The following is a 25,771-nucleotide window of genomic DNA, read 5'->3' on the forward strand; positions in this document are numbered from 1 at the left end:
GTCAGGTGTACTGAGTGAGATACTCTTGGGGCAGGGAGCCCAGGGGAAGCTCACCAGGACCAGGCAGGAGCGGGAGGGCAGGCATGCATTGGTGAACAGAAGCTTTTAAAGTGAAAATGCATCTTCTCAGGATACGAAAAGCCAAGTAAGGGCCTGAATGAAACAGTGAGCACCAGCCTCCTTAGGTTAGGGTGTCCCTGTCCCTGGGAGTCACTGGGCTGAGAATGCCACTGTGTGGAGCTCACAGCCACAAAGGGAAAGGGTCCCCGACAGTGGGAGGGCTGTAGGTGGCCTGCCCCAGGAAAAGCACCTTGCGTTGGTCTACATTTCCAAAGCACTTCCCAAGAGGTGTGTCATGTGAGGTGAGAAGGGAAGGGGGGTTCTCTCACAGAAGCCAAAGCAGAGCTCAGAGACCGACATGGTGAATTTATGGCAGAGCCAGGACTCAAGCCCAGCTCCTCAAGTCTATCTAGTACTCTCTACTACAGCATCTGGAACAGCAGTGGCTGTGAAATCCTACTAGTAAAGGCTCTTAGATTGAAGCACTACAGCCTTTTACAAAGTCATATACTTCATTCAGGGGGGTGAGGTTAGCAAGTCTGGGCTCTTAATACGTGATTGTGAATACAATTGGCTAATTTTTACACCACCTAAGAGAAACTGATTTTGGTGGTGTGTATGAGGGAGTTGGTGAGGAGATGTTGAATGAGGGTTCTGAGTCACTGCAGTTTATTGATTAGCCACTACATCCAACCATACATGCATTCATTTAAAAAAATTTTTTGGAAATAATCACAGGTGCACAGGAAATTGCACCAGTGTATAATGAAGGCCCATGTACCCTTCCCTTGGCTTCCCCCGATGGTAACAGCTTATGTAACTATAGTGCAATATGAAAACCAGGGCATTGACTAGTATAACTGGTAACTACATTACAGATTTTATTCAGAGTTCAGCAGTTTTTACTTGCACACATCTGTGTATGTGTGGAAAAGTATCGCTTTAGGCAGTTTTATCATATGTATAGATGCCTGTAACCACCACCATTCATATATGCTCTCTTACCTATGAGGGAAGCAGTATCCCCAGTTTAAAGATGAAGAAACTAAGACTTGGCAAGGTGAGGGAGCCTGCCTAAGCAAGTGCAGGTCGTAAGCACAGAGCTGACACAAGAGCCCGCCTCTGGCTCCAGAGCCCACACTTGGTAGCTATTTCCTGATGCAGGGCACCTTACCCCAGCCCAGATTCCTCTGAGCTTGCGGAGCTGCCTGTGGAGCTGCTGGCAGTGCTCAAGGTCCTGGCCCAGGTCGCCGACATTCACCTTCACCTCCTGTGGGGGCCATGGGTTGGGAAGGCTGTACTCTCAGCACCCAGCCCTGGGGGCACCTAGCCCCCAGGCACCCAGCTGCTAGCAGCAGTGCTGGGGCAGGTGGTGACTTGGGGAACTTCCTGCCAGGGCTCCCTCCTCCATCTGCCAGCCCCACAGCCCCACTGCCAGCTCTGTCCCTGCCCAACAGGGTCTCACCATCTCCTGGATCCAGGCCTCTGCAGTGTCCACTCTCTGCAGGAACTCCAGGATGTTCCGCTTGTCCTCCAGGTCCTCGCCCCGGAGAGCCACTGCCTGCCTCAACTTCTCCCAGTGCTCCTGCAGCTCCCGCAGGCTCTGGGAGACCTCTCCCACCAGAGGGTGGCTCTGTGCTAGGAGAGCCTTGCCCTCCTGGGGAGAGAGGGGAGATGCTGATCGTCACTCTTCCTCCTGCTTTTTCTCCATCACAGGCTCCCCCTGCCCCTTTCCCCTTGGCCATACTGGAGTCCTCACTGTGGGGCAGGGTTGGGGCTGAGGGACTGGCTGTTACCTTGACAACAGAGGTTATGATCTCCTCACGGGCCTGGACCTCAGCCTCGAAGGCCCGGTGTTTCTGCAGGTGTCTCAAATTAGCTTTCAGGTTCCCAGGAGGGACTGGCTCCTTCAGCTGCTGGAGTCGCTCCTGGATCCAGTCCTTGGCCTGGTGGGGGTGCGGACATGAGTCTCACGATGCTGGTGCTGCCTAGGTCCACAGAGATGTCCCACATGCCTGCCCTTAGCTGTGCCCAGGCTGTGGACTGCTGGCCCGAGGGGAGGGCTGGGCAGTGTCTGGTAAATAAGATCCAGCAGTCTGGGCCCAGTTGGTCCCCCAGCCACAGGAAGGGGATGGGCAGGGACCTCGGGTGAGACCTCATTTTGGAGATGAGGCTCGCTGGCCCCAGGACCCTGAACCACTCTGCTCCCTCCCAGCGCCTCTCTTTGCCCTGGGTCTGCAAGAGCTTTGGAAGCAGTGGGGTCTCCACACACAGGGTCTTTGAATCAAATGTCTGGGTTCCAGAATGGCCTCTCAGAAAGCCATTTAACTCTCCAAACTTCAGTGTCCTCATCACAGAGCTGTGGCGAGGCCTGAACAAGCTGCGAAGGTGGACATCATCTGGAACTGGGAGATGTGGCCCATGTGGATGGCACTGGGCTGGGGTGGTCTCTGACCTGGGCGGCAGCCCTGACGAAGGCAGCCATCAGCAGGGAGGTTTGCAAGGAGTGTTGGCGACTCTCCACCAGTTCCTTCACCCGAGCCCGGCGCTCCAGCACTGTGCAAAGCAGGTCCTGTGCCCTGGGGCCCCTGAGCATCTTCACTTGCTCACACAGAGCTGCCTCCTGTGGGCAGGGTCGGGGTCAGGGAGCAAAGCCTGCTGTTCTTCCACTCAGAGGCTGGCCCACAGGGAAGACCTGCTCTCGCACTGCATGGCCTAGGACTGGCTGGTCCTCCCAGCAAGCCAGAACCAGCCCCGGCTTTCACCAGACCGTCCCCCTTGGCTCCCCTGTGACCATGTGATACGGAGCCACGTGGCCCCTGTGTGCCCAGTGTGGTCCACTCTGTCCCAGGCCCTCCTCCTGAGCCACACATCCCATTCTGCTCAGTCAGCCCTGACCAGGGGCTCCTAGCGCCCCCAACCCCTGGCCACCTCCATACATCAGCATTACTGTGGATACACACCAATCCCCCCCACAGCCCCCAGTTAGAACTCTCCAAATTCCCAGACTCCCCCCATCCTACCTCTGACTCCCTGAATCCATTACCTTCTCCTCCTGTGCAGCCAGCACCTTCTGGAAGGTCTCATGCTTGTGGATCAACTGCTCCACCTCTTCTACTGAGCTCCCCAGGGCACTGGTTTTCAGGAGGACCTGCTTCAGTCCATGGAGAAGTCAGAGAGGCCACCAGGGATGGTCCAGGCAGTCATCCCCCACCCCCACTTGCCGCCATCTGGGCTGAGGCAGGGCACAGCCTCTGAGCTCCACTTCAGGGCAAGAGCCAGGGTCCCAGGAAGCAAGAGAGCAAGCTGGGGAGAGGAGAGAAGAGGGAGCACTGGGAAGGCTCCGGGGTGAGGGCACCTGCCTCCCGGGCCTTGAGGATCTCGTCCAGGCGGCCACACTTCCTGAGGAAGAGCTGCTCCCGGCCCATGGCCTGCAGCCTCTCCTGCTTCTGCTCCCAGGCCTGGAACACCTGCTCCCGCTTGTCCCGCAGGGCTTGCAGCCCATCCCGGACCTGAGGATGGGCACACAGGGAGCCTGCACTCCAGAGAGCTGCCTGCATGGGACAGACATGGGTCCCAAGGGAAAGCCTCTGAGGAGTGACTGGTATGGCACAGTGGGGCAAGGGCACAGGGGTCAGGTGCAGGCTCGGTTCAGGGAGGCTGCAGGGTGGCACCGGGAAAGGGGCGCTACCTCCTTGATGCATGTCCCTGCAGCCAGAAGCACCTGCTGACCCAGCTGGGCGGCGTGCTGGTACAGCTCCTCCCGGGCCTCCAACACGGCCCGAAGTTGTTGATGGGCGCTGAGCTTCAGTGGGCCACTCCCGGGCTCCTGGGAGCTTGCCTCTACTTGCAGCTCCTGCCACACACTGGCCACCCAGGAGGTGTAGTCCCACACCTGGATCCCAGGGAGAGGGAGGGAGAGCTGGGCTGGGCGGCAGAGAACTGGATTCTGAGCCACAGCCACAGCCCGCCTGGAGCGCACACACTGGAGTGGCCTGAGCTGTCCCGGGTCAGACCTCAGATGAGGCTCATGAGGCCTGTGGTCACCTGGTTCCTCTGCTGTCATCCAACCCAGTCCTCCCAGGTCACTAAATTTGCATAAGGGCCAAGCCAGCCTCCTCCTGCCCTGCCTGGCACTTCTCTCCACCCTGGGTTTTCACTGCCCCTCTTGCTTAGAGTTCTTTTCCTTCCCTCCATCCCTTCCAAGCTTCCATGTTCATCAAGGGCCAAGGCCTTCTTTCCCTTGTGGAACCTCCCCTGCCCCCTGACATCTCACTGCCTGCCTTGTCCTCTGAATCTCTGGTTTTGTATTTATAAACGGACTTCTGTTGATTTATGTACAAACACATGTTGGAGCTGGAGGGGCCTTCGATCCTAGTCCTGACAGCTCAGTACACAGACGAAGCAGGGTAAATGGCACAACAAGCATGCGGGAGATTGTAACCTCCAGGAACTCACACACAGGGGTAACAAGCTGGGGTCATGCTTTGCGTGAGCCCACGCTGCTAGAAAGTGGCAGAGGTGGGTCTCTAAACTCAAGCCTTTTTGCTGTGTTACAGTTTGAGTCTCCCAGTCTACCAGGTACCGGGACAGCCCATGGCTAGGGCCCTCTGTTCCAATCTGACTCCCAAAGCTCGTCTCCCAGCTAGACAAGCTCCCTGATGGCAGTAATTCCGTCTTACACAGGCTCTGTATCACCCCCTCTCCCCACCCACAGCTCCTAGCAGAGAGCTCAACACAGATGTTACAAGAGATGCTGGCTGATCCAGAGGTCATTGTCTAGGACATTTGGGTCTCTAGTTATGGGCTTTCCTGGGCTGTTTTCCCTCCTGAGCTCTGGCTGGTAACCCTGTATCCTGACTGCACTGTCACACACGAGCTGGTGTCAACCCAAAAATAAGGAGTCACTGTTGCACCCCCGTACTAAGCCCTCTGACAGGCCGAGGTAGATACCAGCATGTGCCCAGGGCTCTTCCTTCTCGTGTTCACACCTGTTTTGCCGCCAGAGCTGAAGGGCCTCATTAATGCATGCACACTCACAGCATCTCACACACACACACACAGCCCTGGGGAAGGAAGAATCCTCACCGCCGCGTGGAAGCGGGTCAGGAGCCATGCCCGCTCCAGCTGGGCCCGGCGCTGCTCTGCTCGCAGCTTCAGGGTCTCCCAGGCCTGCACCAGGGCCTGCTGCCTCTGCTGTACTGCACGGGCCTGTGGCCCGGGCCCCAGCCTCTGCACCGTGCCTCCCATCTCCAGCAGCTCCTGCAGCTGGGGGCAGCGTGGGGATAAGAGGGAAGGGCCGTGTCCTCCTAGAGGCTGAAGGGCCTGCCCTGTCCCACAGCTCCCCCTAGGGCCCTGCCCTTGGTGCACAGCCGGTCTGACTGGCAGCTCCGAGAGTGGGGAAAGCTGCAGAGCAGACGGGCAGGCCCGAGGGGCCCTCAGGGGGAGAGAGGCAGCCAGATCTGGGCTCACCTGTCGCTCAGTGCCCATGAGTTCACATTCCAGCCCCTCGTGTCTCCTCAGCTGGGCCTCCAGCCCACGCAGGTCCTGGGCCACGTCACAGGGGAGGCTGGTGGTTTTCTCCTGAGGAAAGGAGACAGCCGAGGGGATCAGGAATGGAGGGTGGGATGCTGAGTCAGGATCCACTACTAGAAAGAAACTTCCCCCCAACCCCGGTTCACACCTGGACCTGGGTGAGGGCTTCCAACATGTCTCGGTGAACCTTGAGGGTGGTCTCGGCATCTCGGAGCAGGCGGCCTCGGGCCTGGGTCAGCTCCCACAGCTCCGACCAGGCAGCCCTGCTCACGGGAGATGGGCGGCAGGTCAGCCATTGATTTTGCGCCTCATTTCACCCCTCGCCAGGCTGGTTAGCCCTCCTCTCTGCACTTTATCTAGGACTGGCCCACATTGCCCCTTCCAAACTCTCCCTCCTGTCTGGTCATGGCCCGGGAGCCTCTCTTTCTACCTTTGCTTTGAATTCAGTCCTCTGCTGTTGTCACACTCAACATTTTACTAATTTCTGAGCTCTTTGATACTCCTTACATCTCGTGCCTTTAAGTCTCAATAAGTCAATCAGATTGTAATTTCTCTTTTGCCCTCCTGATGTACTCAGCAAACTCTCCCTGAGCTCCTAGGGCTGGGTCAGGCTAGGGGTTATGGCCCAGCATGACTCTGCCTCAAATCTCACAGGTTGGAGGAGCATTCAGACCAGCCCGTGGGGAGCCAGGCAGTCTTCTCACAGCCCCTCCAAGTCCTGAGAGCCAGAGGTTTGGAAAAGTGCCCCTGGGGGTCTGGGCAGGGCTCTCTGACCTGCACACTCCTCCTCGCTTCCCTTCACAGCCCACAGCCACTCATGGCACAGCCACCTGTGGTAGGCTTGGCATCCCTGGAAGCAGCGCCACACCAGGGCAGACAGAGACAGTGTGGCCCTGGGCGCATGCGCCCTCTCTAAGTTCCCCAGGACCTGTCTGCCCTGCACCCTTCCCTGAGCCCATGCCCTGGGTCCGCCCGGCACTCACTGCAGATCCCGCTGCATCTGATGGGCCCTGGGGGCTGCTCTGTGCCGTCGTTCCAGCAGGTTCTCTGCCAGCTGCCGGCAGATTGCCACCCGCTGGCCACCCATCTCTACTTTGTGCTGAAACTTGACAAACTTGGTGCAGAGGTGCTGAGGAGAGAGGGGAAGAGGTGATAGGGTGGCCCCAGCTGGCGAGACAGCAAGCAGCCCAGGGAGCGAAGCCCCTCACTGACATCTGGGCGATGGGGGGTTGGATGGCCGCAGCGCCTGCCCCCACTACTCAGAAGGCCTGTCCTCAGCCAGGACTCATAACCCAGGGCCTCCTTCTACACACAGCCCAGCCAGCCCCTGCCCCCAGCCCGCCTCGGGGCTTCCCCCTGCCTCATCTCACCAGGACATCCTCGTAGTCCTCCCCAAGGCTCTCTCCTCCTCCAGCCACTTGCTTCTGGCTGGCCAGCCAGCCCTGCAGGTCCTCGGCCTCCCTCATGAACTCATGCAGCTTCAGGGTCCCCTCCAGCTCCCGGTCCCTGTGGGGATAGCCCATGGTTCCCCCGAGGTTAGTTGCCCACACCCCTGAGGACAGCGGACCCAGCCAAAGTGGGTGGCCTGAAGGAGGAGGTTATTCATGTTTCCTGCCTAAGCTTGAGGCTGGGGGTTTGGGGAGAAGTAAACATAAGAAGGCCAGAGTAGGGCAGGTGAGGGTGTAGGTAGGGGGAAGAAATGGGGAGCTGGGGGCCCAAGTTCCTGCCCAGTGGGCCTCACTGAGGAATTTATGAAAAGAAGGGAGCAATACACAGCAAGGAGACCTGGGGTCACGGGCTCTTTCCAATCAGAGTTAAGGTATGGAAACAGTCAACCGTGGCCAGGTCGCCTAAGCCTAGGGAGAGGTACAGCACCCCTCACCGTGTGGCTGCCAGCTCCTGCAGGGCCTGCAGCCGCTCCCGGAGCCTCTTCTGCACCACACCCAGCTGTGCAGGGGCCTCAGGGCCAGTGACAGTTTGGGCTCTCCGGTCAAGCTCCTCCACGGAGTTCCAATAACGAGCCAGCTCTTGTTGCAGGGCCTGCCAGCACACAAGGCTCAGGCTGGGTCATTTATTCATCTATCTATCTACCCACCCTCCTGACCATTCAACCCATTGATCACACATGCATCCTGTTCCTCCTTCTACCCATCCACCCACCCACACACTCACCCATCCACCCACCCTGACCCATCCGCTCACTCACACACCGATCACTCATCTACCCAATAGTGATGGGAGTTCTTATTGTTTCAAGAAAGTGAAAACCCAGTCTGTGCCTGCAGAGAGCTCACTATTTAGCAGGACAAAGTGAACGCTGGGTCCCCTGGGCCAAGGAAGAGAGGCCACGGGAGGCAGGTACTGGGCTCCAGTCTCCCAGTTGGAAAACAGATGGAGTCAAGTGAGCAGCCCAGGATGCCTGGGACATGGAAGCCCCATGAGGCTTTGGCTATGGGCACGCTCCTTAGGAATGGCCCCCCTAAAGCCCTCAGTCATAGGACCCTCAAACACTGACCACTAGGGCTAGGTAGACAAAAAGCCCAGACAGGTGGACACTTCAGTGGTAACAGAAACCAGGATTGCTCTGGGATTCAGGGTTCACAGGTAGTTCTGAGAGTCAGATTCCAGGAAGGATGAGGGTGTTCCAGGCCTCTCTTACTTTTATAGGGGATGCTGATGAGGTAGGTTTCAGGGATGGTTAGCTCAAAGGATGATACTCAAAGTGTGGGAAGGAGAAGCCTGTGGAAGATGTGGGGATGGCTGGAACAGGTGACCCCCAAGAGAGCAGGAAAGTGCCAGGGGGAGGAAAAGAAGCTAGAAGAGAAGGCAGAGAAATCCTGAGGCCACAGGAGTGTGGACCACTATGGAGATGCAAGAAGAGGGTGGGCTCTTCAAAGGGGTGGTGTCTGAAGAGGGGGAACAACTGGGTGTGAGCGGGGGCACTGCAGGGTTTGGGCGGGGTGGGGGTTGGGGGAGGAGCTGGGCAGTCTTCAGGAAGAAAGAGCAGGACTCTGCCTCCGAGGAGCAGGATTGCCCTTTGGGCGTGTGACAGACTCCTTCCTCATGGCCTGTCATCACCCCAGTCCAGACTACAGCAGGGAAGCTCAGCACACGCTACCTGGTGCTTCTTAATGAGCCTGATGGTGGCTGTCTCGTCCCCACCATAGTCCTGGCAGCTCACCAGCGGCCACTTCTCCTCCACCCAGTCCTCCAGCTCTGATGCGTCCAGGAAACACTGGCAAGAATGGAGTCAACTCACCTTGACATTTTCAGATGGACCCTCTATCACCCTTTGGGGACATCACACAGGCAGAAAAAAGGCTTCTGTTCCCATGGAGACCAGGCAGCTCTGGGCCCCGAGTTCTCACCACTGACCCAGCTCCCTGAGAGCTCCAGGTCCCACAGACCTTACCTGAAGAGGCTGCCCAACTTTAGCTACTTCCCCTGACCCTGTGGCCTCTGCATCATACCTGCTGGAGGGCAGCAGCCTGCTGCAGGCACCGGGCCTGTGCCTCACACGCCTGCTCCAGATCCGTCCAGTGGCCTTCCAGCTTCTGGCACCGCTCCACAATGTGCTGGGCCTGGGGGTGCCCGGAGGCTGCGAGGTGTCGCCCAGAACCCAGCACCCGTTGCACCTGTCCCTGGTGGGCTCTCACCTCCACCTGGAGTTCCTGCCACAGAACAGCATGAAGGGCTGCCGCTTCAGGGCACTCCTTAGCCACAGGGGACCCAGAACAGAGCCGTGGATGCGGCTCCAGGGCCCAGGGATGGCAGAGAAGGGTGGGAGCAGAGACTTGGAAATCAAGACTCCCTGAGTCATGGAGGAGGGCATCTAGGCTCTGGGAAAGGCATGTCAGGGATCCTGGGAGGAAACGGGGACCATTACCTCATGCTTGTGGAGAAGGCGGTGGGCACCATCCGGGTACTTAGCAGAGCTGGTGCTGGGCGTGGGCATGTGCTCTGCCACCCACGTGAGCTCCGCGTCGCTCAGGTGGTGGAAGTGGTACAGCTCAACCGAGGCCTGCAGCTGCCGTCGCCGGGTGGCCAGATGTCCCTGTAGGGCCTTGAACCTGGGTGGACAGAGGCGACAGAAAGGCTGGAAACAGGCAAGGTCCAGTGCTCAGTTCTTCCCTCATCCCAGATGCAGAGGCAGCTGGAAAGGCCCAGGGCCCAGCCTCCCACCCGGATGACCTCCCTGGCTTCAGACTGTGGGGTGCTTAGGATGCCTGGCTGGGATCTCTGACTCTCCTACCTCAGAAGTGACTCCACTCATAAGGGAAGGAGGCATGGACAACTTCAGGGCCTTGAGGTGCCACACTGCTGGGCCCACTGGGTGAAACTGCCCTCTGGTTCATATGATGGCAGTTACACACAATGGGGTGGAGGTGGAACAAGCAGCCAAGTACCTCTGGAGGTATTTTTGGGTCTCCTCCACGATGGCCTGGGTACTGGCCACCTTATGGGCCTCGGGGACAAGGGCAGCCATCTTGCTGGCCAGCGCCTGGCTCTCGGCCTCCAGCTGGCAGTGCTGTTTCTGCAGCCCCCGGCTGGAGCCCAAGTCCTGCCCCATTTCTGCCCTCTGCAGGGTCCCATCTAGCTGCTCCATCTTCTCCTTGGCTTCCTGGGGAGGGATACAGGGCGTTGCATTAGGCTGCCCGTGTGCAGACTGGCAAGTGGCCCTTCTTGGACGCTAAGGCTGCAGGGCTAGCAGCACGCCAGATTCACCAAGGACCATATGGGGAGCTCTGTCCCCGCCACTGTCCACCTCCAATCCGTGGTGCCCAATCCTTCTCCCAGAGCCTCATGAGTGCCCCTGTCCTCTCTCACTTGTGTCTCTCAGGGAGATTCAAGTAGTGCTGAGAATGCATGGGCACACAGGGGACAGTCCTGGATCAGCCAGTGGTGGGTAAAGCCGGGGTCAACGGGCCACAGGCTAGAGGCCTCCAAAGGCTGCAGGACTTTCCAGGGCCACTCCAGAGTCAGCAGAGCACCCCGAGTCCTCCTCTCCCCACTTTCTCTCCTGTCTGTTCAGCCCAGCCTCGGGTTCCCTCCTGTGTCCTCCCCTCTCTTGGGCCCACCTGTAGCAGCCGCAGGAGCTGGTCCTGCTGCCGAGCCTGCTGGAGCTGCTTCCCATGCTCTGCCATCTTGCGTCTCAACTCTTCCCACTTGCTACTTAGGCCCTGAAGCCTGGCCTGCACATCCTCCTGGGCACGAGGCCTGCTGCTCAGCAGCTCTCTCCCGACCTGCAGTGGACACAAAGGCCTGGTTGAGCTGCTGGTACTGGGAGTGGTCGGTGGGCTGGGTTCAGGGAGCAGCAGTGGGACTGACTGGCTGCAAGCTACACTCCATAGGCTGCAAGGGCTCCTCCAGCTGTTTGTGTGGCCCCAGATCTATGGGCACTGGCGGGAGGGCTTTCCTCTGATGCCTGGAAATAGTATGGGGTGAGCAGGCACTGGACAGGCTGGTGGGAGGACTGAATCCAGGTGGAGGCGGCAGGCTCTGGGGCTGCCTCTTAGACTTGAGGGGAAGGGACGAGAGAAGCTCTCTGGGCTGGTTTGGGTGCTGAGACTGGGGGTGCCCGCTGAGTGAAGGAGGAAGCTAGGGATGCTAATGCTCTGGAGAGTGAGATCCATTCTTCCTGCAGTGACTGTGCTCCATAAGAACGTGCTGTCCAGTGGAAGCATGAAGCCGAGCAGGCCCCACACCCTGGGCCCAGCGTCCCGCACCTGCTGCAGGCCCTCCACGTGCCCCTGGGTGGCCGCCAGCTCGTTCAAGGCTGCCTCGTGCCGCCTGAGTTTCCTCAGGATGTTGCTGGGCTCTCGGGAGGGCTCATCTGCTACCATCCACCCCTTCTCCTCCATCCACAGCATCACCTCCACGACATCCTGCTTCCATTCCTGCCCAGGAACCAGGGGAGAGTGGTTATTACAGAGAGAGGTGAAGGCTGTTATGAGGACCTCGTGGGAGAGGGGTCTGAGGGTGCCCCGAGGGGAAGAGCAGGATGCAGAGCCAATCCTAGGGTGCAGGAGAGGTGGGGGGGGGTGGGGATTACTGCTCCCAAGTGGGAACAAGAAAACAGAGATGGGGAGAAAAATGTCTCAGGGAAAGCAGCAGAAAGAAGCCGGGAGGATCAGGGTCTGGCCTCATAGCGCCCAGTGCCCAGAGAGGAGGGGCGTCTGGCCAGGTGCCCCCTGATTCAGCGCATCAGATCATGGATGGCCCTCTGTGTCCAGGAGGCCTGTGGACTAGCCCGACTTTGAGCCCCTATCGTTGGCAGAACAGACATCCAACAGAGTCAAGCTCTGCAGCTGGAGCGCATGGCCCATGCAAAAGCCTGGAGCATGGCCAGAAACACTGGGGCTGGGGAGCAGCTGGCCAAGGGAGGGGCCTAGGCTTTGGGTCCAGCCCTGTCTCTGAGCAGTGTGGCCTGAGCCTTGGTTTTCCTCAACTGGAAAAATCAGAGTCATAATACCTCACAAGAGGTGCTGGGAGGGTCGGTAAACGTGTGGGAACGTGCTTTGTAAACTGTGCGGTGCCCTGCACAGCACACAGCTGTAGTTCAGCAGCAGACTCTGAGGCATTCCTCCCAGGAAGGTCTTGTGCACTGGGGCCCAGCCCCTCACCTGGAGCTGGAGGGAGGCCAGCAGCTGCCTCCTTCTCTGCTCACTCCTCTCCTGGACCCTGGTCCACCACGCCTGGATGCTCTGCAGCTGCTCTCTGACCCTGCAGGGCAGGTGGAGTCGGGGAGGGTAGGCGGAGGCTCCACTCTGCCTGAGGCCCACAACAAAGGTCAGACCACAGCCCAGGGTTCACCCCACTGTCCCCCTGCTCCCCGGGCACTCTCCCAGCCTCAGGGTAATGGGCTGTGCAGGCCCTGCCCAGACCGGCCCAGGCTCACTTGTGTGCAGTGGGGTGTCGGCTCAGAGCCAGCTTCTCGCCACGTGCTCGTAGATCCTCTGCTCTAGAGCCAAGGGCATCCAGCAGCCGCCCACGTTCCTGGTGCTGCTGCAGCAGGCTCTGGGTCTCCACCACGTCCTCCTGGAGACATAGAGACTGGGGTCAGGCTGAGAGGAGGGGAGTGGTCAGCACCATCTCACCCATTGCCAACCCAGGGGCTCCCCCGCCCAGCCTAGCTTCAGGCTCCTACTTCCTGGGAAAGGCACATCCCAGCTGCACACCCCTAGCTCCATACCTGGAGGCCGTCCAGACGTAGGAAGGCCTCATGGTTGGCACAGGAGGCAGTGAAACCATCCACATCTCGACCAAACTTCTGCAATTCCAGCCCCTCCTGCAGTTGCTGCTGTCTTTGCTCCCAGGTGGCCTTCAATTCCTGGCCTTGGTGGCTCAGGAGCCTCAGGGCACTAGCCACCTCTCGGAAGTCTGGGGAGCTCGAGACTGCCATGGAGTGGCCCTGAGTCTCCAGCTGCTGCAGCCTGTCCAGGACGACAGGCAGAGGGTCAAACCCTGTCTGCTCCCTGGGCCAACCTTCCTCCCCTCTGGCCTCCATGGTTCATTCACCTGGGAGCTCTGAGGTGGGTTAGCCCCGGGGGGTCCACTCATCCTGTGGGATAGCTATGCCTTGGGCCACTGGTGAGACAGCAAACATAACAAGCCCAGCCCAGGACTTGGGACTCATTAGCTCCCGTGCTCCCTGCATGTCACACCTTGCTCCAGCTGGCCATGCTGATGGCGATGCCCAGGCCAGCGGATGGCTGAGCAGCGCACCCAGAAGAAATCATTCAGACCGCCTACATACCTGACTTTGGGGTCACCGCAAGCCTGGGGAAGCCTGGAGCGATTAGGAAAGGCAGCCACCCCTCTGCCGGGTATGCCCCCCATGCTGACAGTTTGAGAACAAGTGACACCTTCGTGTGAGTTAGGAAAAGGCTCTATTTCTCTGAGCTGGTGCAGCCCTCAAGTGGGTGGTGGAATCTAGTTAACAGGGGATGGGCTGGGTTTCAGGGTCCACTGGGCCACCTGTTAGGCTTCTTCATATGCGGCACAGGTTGCAGACTGCACCCCTGCAGGACGAGGGGAGGCATTGTTGTACTGGGGAGGGTGTTGTCTTAGTCCTGGGGGGCAAGAGGCTGAGCCATTCTTTTTTTGCTCCAGGAGCCTGTGGGGTCTGTATTACCCAGAATAGGTTAGGTGGCTCGGCCACCCTGACAGAGCAGTCCACCAGGCTCCCCTGCATGGGGCGTGGCCAGGCCTGGACAGGATAGAACATGCCAGGAGGCTCAGACTCTGCCCAGGGTCCCTCCCCAACATATGCAAGATGTCTGACCAGTCTTTGGTTTCACCCGCCTCTTTGTAAACCTGCCTCAGGCGCAAGGATGGACACCATCCTGGGCCACACCCCTGGTGACACGTCACTCCCCATCTGACCCTTCCTGGTGCCCAGTCCTGGTGCCCTGTCCCCACAGGCCAGGGCCAGCCTAATGCGTGCCCCACCTGCCCTCTCATCCTGACCTCTCCTGCTGCAGGTGGATCTCTTCCAGCAGGTCTCGGTGCTTCCCCAGCAGCCGCTGGGCTGAGGCCACATCCACTGCCTCCTCCTTGCTGTGGAGCTTGGCCTGGATACTGTTCACCCACAGCAGCAGCTGCTGGCTCTCCTGCAGGAAGCTCCGGTGGGCCTGGGCCTGAGCCTGGGCCCGGGCCTGCTGGGCCACTTGCTCCCGCACTTGCTCCAGCAGCCCCTGCAGCGTCTCTACCTGTCCCTGCAGGGATGGGCTCTCTGCGGGGCCCATCTCCTCAACCCTGTGGACAGGACCCACCACCCAGTCAGTGCCCAGTCTTGCCCTGGGCCCAGACATCTGTTCCCCAGGGCAAGTGGTGGCAACTCTGAACTGCCCCCTCACCCTCAATGGAGGGGCAGTGAGCATGGGTGGCTCTCTCGTTCACCACGAGCATGTTCTCACACTGTTTCCCAATCGGTGCCCTGCCCTTCCAATGGCATACCCCACCCATCCTCCCACCTCAGTTTCTGTCCTCCTCCCTATTCCAGAGCCCTGCTCAGGGCTTTGTTGTGCTGAATCCAGGCCATACTTGCTAGCCGCCCTTTGCAGGTGGCGAATGTCTTTCTCCAGCACCAGCATCTTCTGTTGGCCCACTCGCAGAACATGGTGGCCATCCTCTGAGTTCCCCAGCTCCAGGGTTTCTAGCTGGAGTATCAAGTTTTGCAGCTGGACCCGTGTGGATCCACACTCCTGCAGAAAACTGCACACGTGCGTTGTGTACACCAGCTGTGTTTCCTTCTCTTTCTTCAGGGCCTCCAGCTGCTCCCACCTGGGCCGAGGGAACGGGGTTGTCTCATGGATGTCATGTCACAGGGACATCTCTCCATCCATCATGGGGCCTTGGTCAAGGCTTGCGTGACAAAAGCTGGCCGGCCGGCCATCCCCATACCCTCTCTTCCCATCCCTGACGCCTCTAGTCTTTCTTCTTGGCATCTCAGGAGTTCAGGTAAGCAGGTACTCAGGTGTGGGCACTATCCAGCCTTCTCCACTCAGCAGCACTCCCTCTTCATTCTCACCTCTGGCTCAGTTCCTCCTGCTGTAGCTGGATTTGGGGGAAATCTCCAGGACACCTCTGCTTCAGCTGCTCAGCGGAGCTGTTAACCTCAGTCCAGAGGCCTCTTCCCACAGCCAGGGCAGTGAGGAAGTTCTGGGGAAAGGAGATTCCAGGCCTGGAGGGAGCCTTTTCTCTTCCTATAGTCCCCTTAATACTAGGAATGACCTCAGATATACACTGCTACAGAGATGTTTGAGCGGCATCCCTCTGGAAGGACAGGGGTCTGTGTCCTTAAAGGGCTGGGAGGGCCCTTTAAAAATTCAAGACCAGACATCCAAATTGGAAAGGAAGAAGTAAAACTGTCACTATTTGCAGATGACAAGATTTTATATATAGAAAGCCCTAAAGAATCCACGTGGTAATGCAGGAGACACGGGTTCAATCCCTGCTCAGGGAAGATCCCATATGCCAATGGGGCAACTAAGCCCCATGTGCCACAACTACTGAGCCTGTTCTCTAGAGTCCAGGAGACACAACTGAGCCCACATGCACAACTACTGAAGCCCACATGCCCTGGAGCCCATACTCGGTAACAAACCAGAAGGCACTATGATGAGAAGCCTGAGAACCACAACTAGAGAGCAGACCTCACTCGCCATCACTAGAGAAAAGCCTGAGCAGCAGCAAAGACACAGCACAGCCGAAAATAAATAAATAAAAATTATAAAAGATTCCACAAAAAAACTGTTAGAATAAATGAATGCAGTAAGGTTGTAGGATACAAAAATCAATATATAGAAATATGTTCAATTTCTATACACTAATAAGGAACTATCAGAGAAATGAAGAGAAGAATCCCATTTACAATTGCATCCCAAAGAATAAAATACCTAGGAATAAATTTTTTTATTTTATTCTTTGGGAATGCAACTGAAAATGGGACTGTTCTCTTCATTTCTCTTTCTGATAGTTCCTTATTAGTGTATAGAAATTAAATTTGCAATTACACCCCAAAGAATAAAATACATAGGAATAAATCTTGGGCTTCCCAGGTGGCGCTAGTGGTAAAGAACCCGCCTGCCAATGCAGGAGACAAAAGAGATGTGGATTTGACCCCTGGGTTGGAAAGATCCCCTGGAGAAGGAAATGGCAACCCACTCCAGTATTCTTGCCTGGAGAATCCCATGACAGAGGAGTCTGGTGGGCTACAGTCCACGGGGTTGCAAAGAGTCAGACATGACTGAAGCAACTTAGCACAGCACAAGAATAAATTTAACCAAGGAGGTGAAATATCTGTTCATTGAAAACTATAAGACATTGATTAAAAAAAATCAAAGAAGACACAAATAAATAGAAAGATATTTTGTGCTCAAGGATTGGAAGACTAAAATTTTCATGGGGCAATAAAGGATCTCGAACAACCAAAGTAATCTTGAGAAAGAACAAAGTTAGAGGCGTTAATGCTCCTTGATTTCAAACTCTTTAACAAAGGCATAGTAAATCAAAACAGTATGGTACTGGGATAAAAACAGACATATAGATCAATGGAACAGATAGCCCAGAAACAAACTCATGTGTATATGTTCAATTAATTTTATGACCAAGGAGCTGTAGATTATACAGCTGTAGATTATACAGATTATACAGGACACTATACACTGGGGAAAGGACAGTCTCTTAAAAAATAGTGTTGGGGAAACTAGACAGTTGCCTGCAAAAGAATGAAACTGGAACATTTTCTAATACTATACATAAAAGTTAACACAAAATGGATTAAAGACTTGAATGTAAGACCTGAAATCGTAAAGCTCCTAGAAGAAAACATAGTGGTTTAAGCTCTATGACATTGGTCTTGTAATGATGTTTTTTGGAGTTGACACCAAAAGCAAAGTGACAAAAACAAAATAAACAAGTGGCTAAAAAGCTTCTGCCCAGCAAAGGAAACCATAAACAAATGAAAAGGCAACCTATAGGAGAATGGAAGAAAACATTTGCAAATCATACATCTGATAGAAGGTTAATATCCAAAATGTACAGAGAACTTATACATTTTAATAGCAAAAAAACAAATAATACAATTTAAAAATGAGCAAACATACAGATGGTCAAGAGTTACATGAAAAGATGCTTATCATCATCATAAGGGAAATGGAAATTAAAGCCACAATGAGATATCATCTCATACCTGTTAGAAAGGCTATTATCAAAAATACAATAAATAAGCGTTGGTGAGGATGTGGAGAAAAGGGAACCCCTGCACACTGCTCGTGTGAATGTAAATTAGTACAGCCACTATGGAAAACAGTATGGATGTTCCTCAAAAAATGGAAAATAGAACTACCACGTGATCCAGCCATTCCACTTCTGGGTATTTATCTGAAGAAAATAACACTAACTCCAAAAAATATATACACCTCCATGTTCATTGCAAGCATTATTTACAAAAACCAAGATATGGAAACAACCTAAGTGTCCATCAGTGGATGAAAGGACAAAGAAAACGTCACACACACACACACACACACGTAAGCACTGGAATATTATTCAGCCATAAGAAGGAGTTGAAATCTTGCCATTCAGGATGATATGGATGGACCTTGATGGCATTGTGCTAAGTGAAATAAGTTAGATGGAGAAACACGAATACCGTATGATCCTACTTATATATGTGATTTAAAAAAAACCCAAGCTCATAGATTCAGAGAATGGATTGGTGGTTGCCATAGGGGAGGCATGGGGAGTGGGTGAGATGGGTGAAAGGTACACACTTATAGTTATAAAATAAAACTTTTGTTACTGTGCATGTATGCTGATGGATGTTACTAGATTTACAGTGTGGTCATTTTGCGATATATGACATCTAATTATACCTTAAAAAATACAGTGTAATATGCCAATTATACCTCAGTTTAAAAAAAAAAATTCAAGGCCAAATCCTCCTCTCCCTCCTCCCAGACAGGGCCACAGCTGACACGGAGCACACCGGGGCACAGGAATGAATAAGGGAGAGGCAGGAGGAGTGAGGAGGGCGCAGGACGGGAATCACTAAAGGCAGCAAGGCCAAGCAGGGAAGACCCCCCCTTGGCAGCAAGGTACCTCATACTTGAGCTGCGTGACTTCCAAGTTGTTGGCCTCGGGCTGCAGTGTTTGCAACAGCGTTGTCTGTTTGGTCAGCCAGGACTGCAGCTCCCCACATGAGCCATAGAAGCCAAACAGGGCCACCGCCTCCTCCAGCCGGGCCCTGCGGCGCTGGGGAGAGGCCAGCCCAAAGGCTGGGTTGAGGGCCTGTGCCTGCTATGGGGCACTGAGAGCAGGTCCCCCATCACCTCCCAACCCTCAGAGTCCAAGGCCAGGCCCAGAAACAGTCCCTGTCCCACTGCTGGGCCCTCCACCCTGTGGCAGAGGACCCAGCAGAGCGTGCGTGTTGCTCTTATCCTACTCACACCCTTCGCTCTTGGGTACAATCTGTGCTTGTCCCTGGGTCTGGCCCTGCTCCCAGCCCCTTCCTCTGCAGGCTCTCCTCCAGCTGCTCCCGGGGCTCCCCGCTGTGCTCCAGGCACCCTGGCCCTCGCTCCTCTACCAGGCCTCTTTCCTGCCTTTGCCCATGTCCTGCTTAGAACACTCTTCCCCACCATCTCCCCCTGCCATGACCCTGGCTCACCTGCTCTCAGCTTCTATTGTTCAAGTCTCTGCCTAAATGTCCATCCCTCAGAGATGCCTTCCCTGATTCCTCACCCTCACCTGGCCTCCCCCCTTCATGCTCCCATTGGACCCAGATCCATCTGATGACTTGCTTCACATCTTCTCTGTCCTGACCTAAGCTCCTTGAGGGCAGGGAACACATCCCGTCACTGCTCTGTCCCTGGGCTCATGGCCCAGGGTCTGGACCGAGGGAGTGAACGTTCCATGAACAAGGAGTGTTACCTGTACCCGGGCCCGCAGGCCCTCATAGTCCTGGCTCAAGCGGTCCTGTGTCTGGAGGATGGTGTTGGGGTCAAAGTCAGGGTCAGGCTCATCTGGGAGGGCCATCTTCTGGGTGCCCCACGGACCAGAGTGGCAGGAAACCTCATGCCAGGCTCCTGGGTTTCTCGGGCCTATCTTCGGAGAGCTCAGGGCAGACACCACCTGTGCCCACAGGACAGACGTCAGCGTGTCTGGAAGCGCTCCCAGCAAGGAGCAGAAGGCTTGGCAGGGTGGGCCAGCAGCTGTACCTGAGCTTTCTGTCCCATGATGTGCCTGAGGGGCACTGTGGCCTGGCAGCCCCCTGGGGTGTTGGGGTCCATCTGGCGTGGGGACTGCTGGGCCTCTCCCGGGAGCTGGGTGAAGTGCGTGCCTGTGGGAACACAGGTTCTCAGGGCTGCACTGGCCCTGCGCCTCTTTTTGAGCCAGAAGCTGGCCAGTGGGGACAGGCGGCGGCTGGGGGCGCGGATTATTCATTACTCAGCCCTGTGCCAGGAGCCCTGCAGGCCAGAGAGGATGAAGGCCAGAGGTTCCTGAGCTCCTGAAGGCCTTATGCCCACAGACCTAGGACACTTCCCAGGACTGTGCATGGATAGAATGCTCAGTGTGTGAAATGTATACTATGGGGGCCCAGGGGATGGAAGACGACCAGAACAGACTGGGGCTGTTGGAAAAGATTTCAAGGGCAAGGTGAGCCTGGCTGGGGGAGTAGCATTTGCAGAGGGGGAGGCAAAGTGGCTCTGGTGGCAGGAGCTGGGGCATAGAGGGGTAGGGGGGAGCCCAGGCTGGCCTTCCAGATGGGGGGGTCTCTGTCCCTCTGTGTCTCTGGCCCAGGCAGGGGTCAGACACCGCAGCAGCAGCAGCCAGGCTGGCCACTCAGGGGTTGAGGAAAAGGAAGAGGCACAGAGAAAGACTGGAAAGGGAGGGAACAAAGGAAGACTCTGAATTTCAGGCAGCTTCATATCTTTCTTCCTCTCCTTAACTCCTTCCCTTCAGTCTTCAGATTCCCCCAAGAGCCACACAGATTGCTGATACTCTGTTAAGGTGCCCGTGTCGGGTATTGGCCTTATACCTCTGTAGATAAAGTTTGTCTTGGCCTGAGGGCACGGTGGCTGGCTGCCCCGCAGTGTTAAAATTTGGGTCCCATCCTGAGGTCTTCTGGTGACATCTCCATCAGTTCTGCTCCAGCCTTCTGGGGGCTCTCTCTGTATGGAGGAGGGAAAGCTCTGCTTAGCTGCCAAAGTGACTCCCCACCCACAGGAGAGGGGGCATCTCTGCACCTCCCCACCACCACTGGTCAAAGCAAGAGTCTGAAAAACGCCAGAGATTAGAACTAAGCCTTCTATCAGTGCCAGGGCTGGCTGGGCAGTAGAGGCCGCAAAAGAAGGATAAGGCGCCTCCCATCACTCATTTAAACAATTAACTCAGACTAGAGAAGGCGGCCACATAGTACAGAGGGAAAGCAATACCAAAAGCAGCATGCGTTAATATAATGCAAGCGCCAGGAGTTACACATTATAGCCACACAGGGAGGGACAGGGGAGACAGCCCTGGAGAAGAGATGGGCAACCACTCCAGCAGGTGTGAGGGCAGTAACTTGGCCTCTTTGAACCTTGGTTACCTCATCTGTAAAGAGAGGGGGCTGGACCAGACAACTGCTAACACGCTGTGGTTCTATTTTCAAAAATTGTTGATTATATGGTCCAGGGAATAAGTGCAAAGGAAAAGAGATAGCTCGACCTCAGCTAAATTAGAACCACAGAACTTTCAGACCTGGTAGTCTGGTCTTGGTGATCAGTACCAACTGTGCCACCAGGCCCCCTTCCAAGACACGAGGACCTGTGTTGCAGGTCTGCAGGTGCCCGGAACATGGAGCTTCCTTGGCATGAGGATGCATGCATGTTAAGTCGCTTCAGTCATGGGATGAGGGTAGAGGGACCAAATGTGAGTGCAGGGCTTAAGGGCTGTGATTTACACATCCTGAGCTACATGTACAGCTTCTTGAAAGAAACTGCATACCCTCAGAGGCCTGAACCATCCTGCCCAACATGCAAGTATGTTTTTTTTTCTTTTTTAAACTGGAGGCTCAATAAACTGAGGGAGGTGGTTCAGAAAGCAGTCTGGGGTAGTGATTTGGCCACCCAAAGCCTAAAAAGGCCTAGTCAGGAGAGAGAGTCAAATAGGGCTGAAGGGTGAAAGGACACCTTAGGCCTGGTGGTCAAAGTAAAGGGACATTGCTGGAGGAAACTGATCAATGCCTGGGAACTTATTGGTGAAATGAGCAATGCCAAACTACCCTCCGATGTCCTCCAACCATGGGCAGATAGTACTCTACTAACTCTGGGCTAGGACAGCAGGGGAGATGATCCTGAGAAGGAGTGGGCACCTCCAACCCTAGGGGAAGGCATGTCAGGGGCCACAAAGGCCATCTCATTTCCACCCTCTGTGTGGTCAAGGGCGTAGTGCGCATTTGGTGTTGGGGGCCCATGGATTTGGGTCCCTGTCCTGTCTCTATGTACCAGGAGTGCTGCCTGGGCTGTGGCCACCTGTGCCTGCTCATCTAATCGATGCAGCTCGGTCCCGAAGGTGCGCACAGAGCGTTCCAGACGCAGGTGGTGCCGCAGTAGGACCTCGGTGGCCACCTGGTCCTGTCCAAAGGATACACTCTCCAGTGTAGACCGCTGCTCCTGAAGCCACGAGTCTGCTTCTGCCACGTCCATGAAGTACTGTGAGGAGGAGGGCAGGCTGGGCACACATGGGCTGACCCTGCACTCCCTGCCCAGCCACCCATCTCCCGCTGCCCTGCTACCTGCTGGACGAGCAGGGCTGCCTGCAACCTCACGCCCTGCTCATCCATCCGGGCCCAGAGCCGCTGCCACATGCCCTGCACCACCTCAGCCTGCTCCCAGGGATCCAGCCGCGTTGGGAGCCCGCAGGCTCCCAGTTTGCGTCCCCTTTCCACAAGATCAGCACACACGGCCTGGTGGCGATGGAGCTCGGCTTCCAGGGCCTGGAGGAGCAGAGAGAAGGGAGCTGGGTGAGGGAAGGGATGGACGGCAGGGAGAGGGGAAGAGGCAGGATGCAAGGTAGAGGGCACCTTGTGTTTCTGCAGGGCAGCTGAGATCTGGCTGAGATCCGGGCCTGGGGATGCATCCTCCACCAGCTGTCCGTGCTCCCTCAACCAGGCTTCCTCCTCCTCACAGCTGTGCAGGAGCTCTGCCTGCTGCAGGGTCTGCTCCAGTGAGGCCCGCCTGAGGGACCGCAAAGGCCACAGAGGGGACCGGGAAGTGATGGGGCTTAGGGAGGGGTTCCCCACCAGGCCCAGATACCGCCCCTTAGACAGGAGCTCTCCTGTCCCTGGATCACTCAACAAAGGAGACTAGGGTCAGGGTAGAGGAAGTTGCCAGGCAGCACTGTTTAAACCTGGGCAAGAGGTAATCTGGATTTCAGAAAAGTTGTAGAGAGGGTAGAGGAGTTTGGGTGGGCTCTTACCGGGACCTGGTAAGAGACGTGAGGCTCTGGTAGAGCTGGGCCAGCGCCCTGGCCTTGGCCTGCAGCACCTCCACACCAGTGCCCATGGAAGAGTCCAGCTTCATTGTCTGGTGGGCCAGATGGCTCACGTGGGCTCCAAGGGCTGAGATCTGGGCCTCCAGCAGGTCATGCCTCTGCAGCAGCCCCTCTACCTCTGTCAGCTTTTGCCCACAGGCCATGGAGCTGACCAGCACCTGGCCAGGGACAGATGAGTGGTCATTAATGTCCCAGAGTGCTGGGTCCCTGTGAGTGCCAGGACTGGTGCATGCTGCTATGTTCCCCTGGGGGTTCATTGGTCCAGGGCCCACCTGCAGCTCGTTGAGCTGGTCGGAGGCAGTCTCCACCTCCTGCAGCAGGCTCAGCACAGCCTGTATACCTGCTATCTGCTTCCTCTGCCCTTGGAGCCTCTGGAGGAGCCTCTCCCAGCGCCGGGTGATCTCCAGCTGCCTGGGGGACATGAGAGTAAGGGTGGTGTCCATTGGGCCATGGCAGGGAAGCTTGGGGTCCACAGTTGGTGGTGGGGGCGGGGGCTTGTCTGTACTGGAGGAACCTGAGAACTGTGGCTGGGGCTGTGAGCATCCTAGCCTGGAATGGTAGGGGCAGTGTCCCTGCCTTTTAGAAACAGGCAGAAAAACTGGAAGGAGAGTCTGGGAGGTTCAGGCCTCCTCCGACCCCCAAACCTTCCTTCCAGTCCTCATCTCAGGTGACCACAACTCCATCCTTGCCAGTGCCCTGGCCTGGAACTGGATAACTCACTTTCTCACATCCCACTTCTCATCTGTTTGCAAATTCCCTTGGATTCAAAATAAATGCAGAACCCCTCCATTTCTCATCACCTCTACTTCTTCTCTATTCGTCTAAGTGATTACTGCAGTAGCTTCCTAACTGTTCTCTCTGCTTCTGCCCTTGTCCCTTCAGTCTATTCTTGTCATGGCATCCAGAATGATCACTGTAAAATAAAAGTTAGATCGTATCACTCCTCTGCTCAAGTCCTGCCATGATTTCCTATCTTCTGAGTGAAAACCAAGTCTTTACTGTGCCCTGCAGGGTCCGGCAGGATCTCTGCCACCACCCCTGGCCTCCATACCTCCCTGACCTCAACTACAACTTGTTCACTTGGCTTCCATGTTATTTTTCAAACATGCCAAGCATGTGCCCCTTTGGGACACTGCCCTAGTATAGTCCGTCATCATATCTGTATGGTTTCTCACTTCTTTCTGGTCTTTGCTCAGAAGTAAACCTCCTCTGACCACTCAGTATAACTCCCTCTGCCCACCTTGGCACCTCATATGCCCCTATTCTGCTTTATTATCTTTTAAAATCACTGTCTCACAGACTATATATGTTTAACTTCTATGAGGGGAGGGATTTTTGTTTGCCCTCTTCACTGCTAAATCTCCAACACCTAGAACAGTACTTTGGACATAGTAGACACTCAACAAATGCTTAGTTTTAGTGAATAAATTAATAAGAGGCTATCTAGAAAGAACAGTGCTTTACCAAAGGGATCAGTTACAGAGGTTGGAATTTTAGGCATCTAGGGAGTTAGATCTTTTTATTTTTTTATTTATGTTGTGCCTCGTGTCTTGAGGGATCTTAGTTCTCTGACTAGGGATCGAGTCTGGGCTCTGACAGTAAAAGCGCCAAGTCCTAACTACTGGACTGCCAGGGAATTCCCAAGAGATAGATCTTTTTAAAAGGGAGCCCCAAACCCATAAATCATTCCCACTTCTGTGACCAGAAGCGGGCATCTGCAAAGAGAGGGGCATAGTAGGAAGGCCTTAGCCTGTTTTGAAGACTGTCCCATGCCCGGGGCTCACCTGCTGGCCACCTCTGTCCCACCATGGTAGCGCTCCTGCTGGAGGATGTCCGCAATCTCGGCCAGGGCCTGGAAGCGCCCCTCCTGGGGCAGGATACTGGCCTCCAGCATGCCCAGCCTCTGGGCGGCTGCTTCCACCGTGGCCAGGCTGGCCGGTGGGGCTGTGGCCTGGTCCAGCACCTGCTCCGTGTCTGTCAGGAAGCTCTCCCGGAGGGCTGCCTTACGCTGGAAGCGCCGGGCCAGGGTTTCCAACCGCTCTAGTTGTAGGAGCCTCTGCTGCAGGGCCCGGCTCCGTGAGGCCTCCACCCGCTCCAGGCTTGCCCAGCACCGGGACAGCTCCGCAGGGCCCAGGCCCTCAGGTGGCAGGAAGGGCCTACGGTTCTGGGCTCGGCGGGCTGTCTGCAGCCGAAAGAGCAGGGCCTCCGTGGCCCCTCGCTGCTGCAGCCTCGGTGGCTTCTCCTGAGTGCGGAAGGAGGCAAAGGCCACCAGTAGCTGGCGCATTGCAGGTAGGTTGTCTGGGAAATCCCGCGCCTCCAGCTGCACCTGCTTCTCTGCAATCCAGCACAGCAGGTCAGCCACCAGCTCCTCATACTGGGTCTGCAGCACCTCTGACTCCCGCAGCTGAAGCAGGATCTGGCAGAGGGCATGGGAAGGGCTCAGACCAGCACCTAGGGGGCACACCCTGGCTTCCAGGTCCTGGATGCCTTCCCCCTTTGGGTGCTGAGTGCCAGCCAGGTTTGCCCAGGTGCACAGTAGCTCCTGCTCTCAGATGAGGATATGCTAAAGTGGGGGTGCTCCCAGCCCCCAGAGAAGCAGGTCTGCCTCCATTCCACATTCAGACCTGGAAGTGGGGCTCCCATCCTGCCTTCCTCTATCTTATTTTACCCCGTTTGGCCTCAATACTGGGGGTGCTCTTCTTTCCCTTCCCTGAGGCCCCCGTATCCCTAAAGCAACTCAGAGCCTTTGGCCTGGATCACCTCCCCCACTCCCAGCTGAGACACCAACCCTGAGAACAGTCCTCCCAGGTCTCAGCCTCTGCCATCGTGCCCAGAGGGTAAGAAAGCCCCCCAGAAACATGGACTCAGCCCAGCAGAGCTGCCCTGTGCTTGTCCTTGCAGAGTCCAGCTCTCTGTGCCTTTTAATCCCATTAGGAGCTTAACAACCTAAGAGCCAAGAGGGAGGGGGAGGGGCAGGGAGAGGTGTTGCTCACTTGGCTTCCCTGTATGCCAGGGAGTGCCCTCATGCTCCCTTGAACACTCCCAGCAGCCTTCTATTACCCAGAATTAATTGTGTGTTACCCAGGCATCATCATTCCCATTTTACAGATGAAGTACAGTAAGGTTAGATGATGTGACC

The 25,771-nt window shown here is 56.1% G+C and overlaps 1 protein-coding gene across 1 annotated transcript in view; it reads right to left on the reverse strand.

The window, feature by feature from the left end:
- The window catches only part of SPTBN5 (spectrin beta, non-erythrocytic 5), a 48,459-nt gene that overhangs the window by 15,818 nt on the left and 6,870 nt on the right, over nt 1-25,771 (reverse strand). Inside the window, exons 6-38 of the mRNA XM_081507718.1 lie at nt 24,417-25,048; nt 22,905-23,043; nt 22,558-22,790; nt 22,163-22,316; nt 21,875-22,075; nt 21,585-21,791; nt 19,030-19,230; nt 18,202-18,354; nt 15,128-15,258; nt 14,641-14,880; nt 14,065-14,352; nt 12,788-13,028; nt 12,494-12,633; nt 12,219-12,318; nt 11,322-11,492; nt 10,674-10,838; nt 10,002-10,216; nt 9,482-9,665; nt 9,066-9,266; nt 8,714-8,830; nt 7,478-7,635; nt 6,966-7,101; nt 6,579-6,724; nt 5,744-5,858; nt 5,533-5,643; nt 5,149-5,328; nt 3,752-3,955; nt 3,423-3,572; nt 3,107-3,211; nt 2,516-2,683; nt 1,857-2,006; nt 1,526-1,717; nt 1,235-1,330 (exon numbers count right to left, since the gene is read on the reverse strand). Coding sequence (XP_081363844.1) covers nt 1,235-1,330; nt 1,526-1,717; nt 1,857-2,006; nt 2,516-2,683; nt 3,107-3,211; nt 3,423-3,572; nt 3,752-3,955; nt 5,149-5,328; nt 5,533-5,643; nt 5,744-5,858; nt 6,579-6,724; nt 6,966-7,101; nt 7,478-7,635; nt 8,714-8,830; nt 9,066-9,266; nt 9,482-9,665; nt 10,002-10,216; nt 10,674-10,838; nt 11,322-11,492; nt 12,219-12,318; nt 12,494-12,633; nt 12,788-13,028; nt 14,065-14,352; nt 14,641-14,880; nt 15,128-15,258; nt 18,202-18,354; nt 19,030-19,230; nt 21,585-21,791; nt 21,875-22,075; nt 22,163-22,316; nt 22,558-22,790; nt 22,905-23,043; nt 24,417-25,048 — 6,024 coding nt within the window. The remainder of the gene's footprint in view (nt 1-1,234; nt 1,331-1,525; nt 1,718-1,856; nt 2,007-2,515; nt 2,684-3,106; nt 3,212-3,422; nt 3,573-3,751; nt 3,956-5,148; nt 5,329-5,532; nt 5,644-5,743; nt 5,859-6,578; nt 6,725-6,965; nt 7,102-7,477; nt 7,636-8,713; nt 8,831-9,065; nt 9,267-9,481; nt 9,666-10,001; nt 10,217-10,673; nt 10,839-11,321; nt 11,493-12,218; nt 12,319-12,493; nt 12,634-12,787; nt 13,029-14,064; nt 14,353-14,640; nt 14,881-15,127; nt 15,259-18,201; nt 18,355-19,029; nt 19,231-21,584; nt 21,792-21,874; nt 22,076-22,162; nt 22,317-22,557; nt 22,791-22,904; nt 23,044-24,416; nt 25,049-25,771) is intronic.

The sequence above is a fragment of the Giraffa tippelskirchi genome, chromosome 7 (assembly GCF_054371585.1).
Source record: "Giraffa tippelskirchi isolate mGirTip1 chromosome 7, T2T-mGirTip1v1.2.pri, whole genome shotgun sequence".
Classification (NCBI taxonomy): Eukaryota; Metazoa; Chordata; class Mammalia; order Artiodactyla; family Giraffidae; genus Giraffa; species Giraffa tippelskirchi.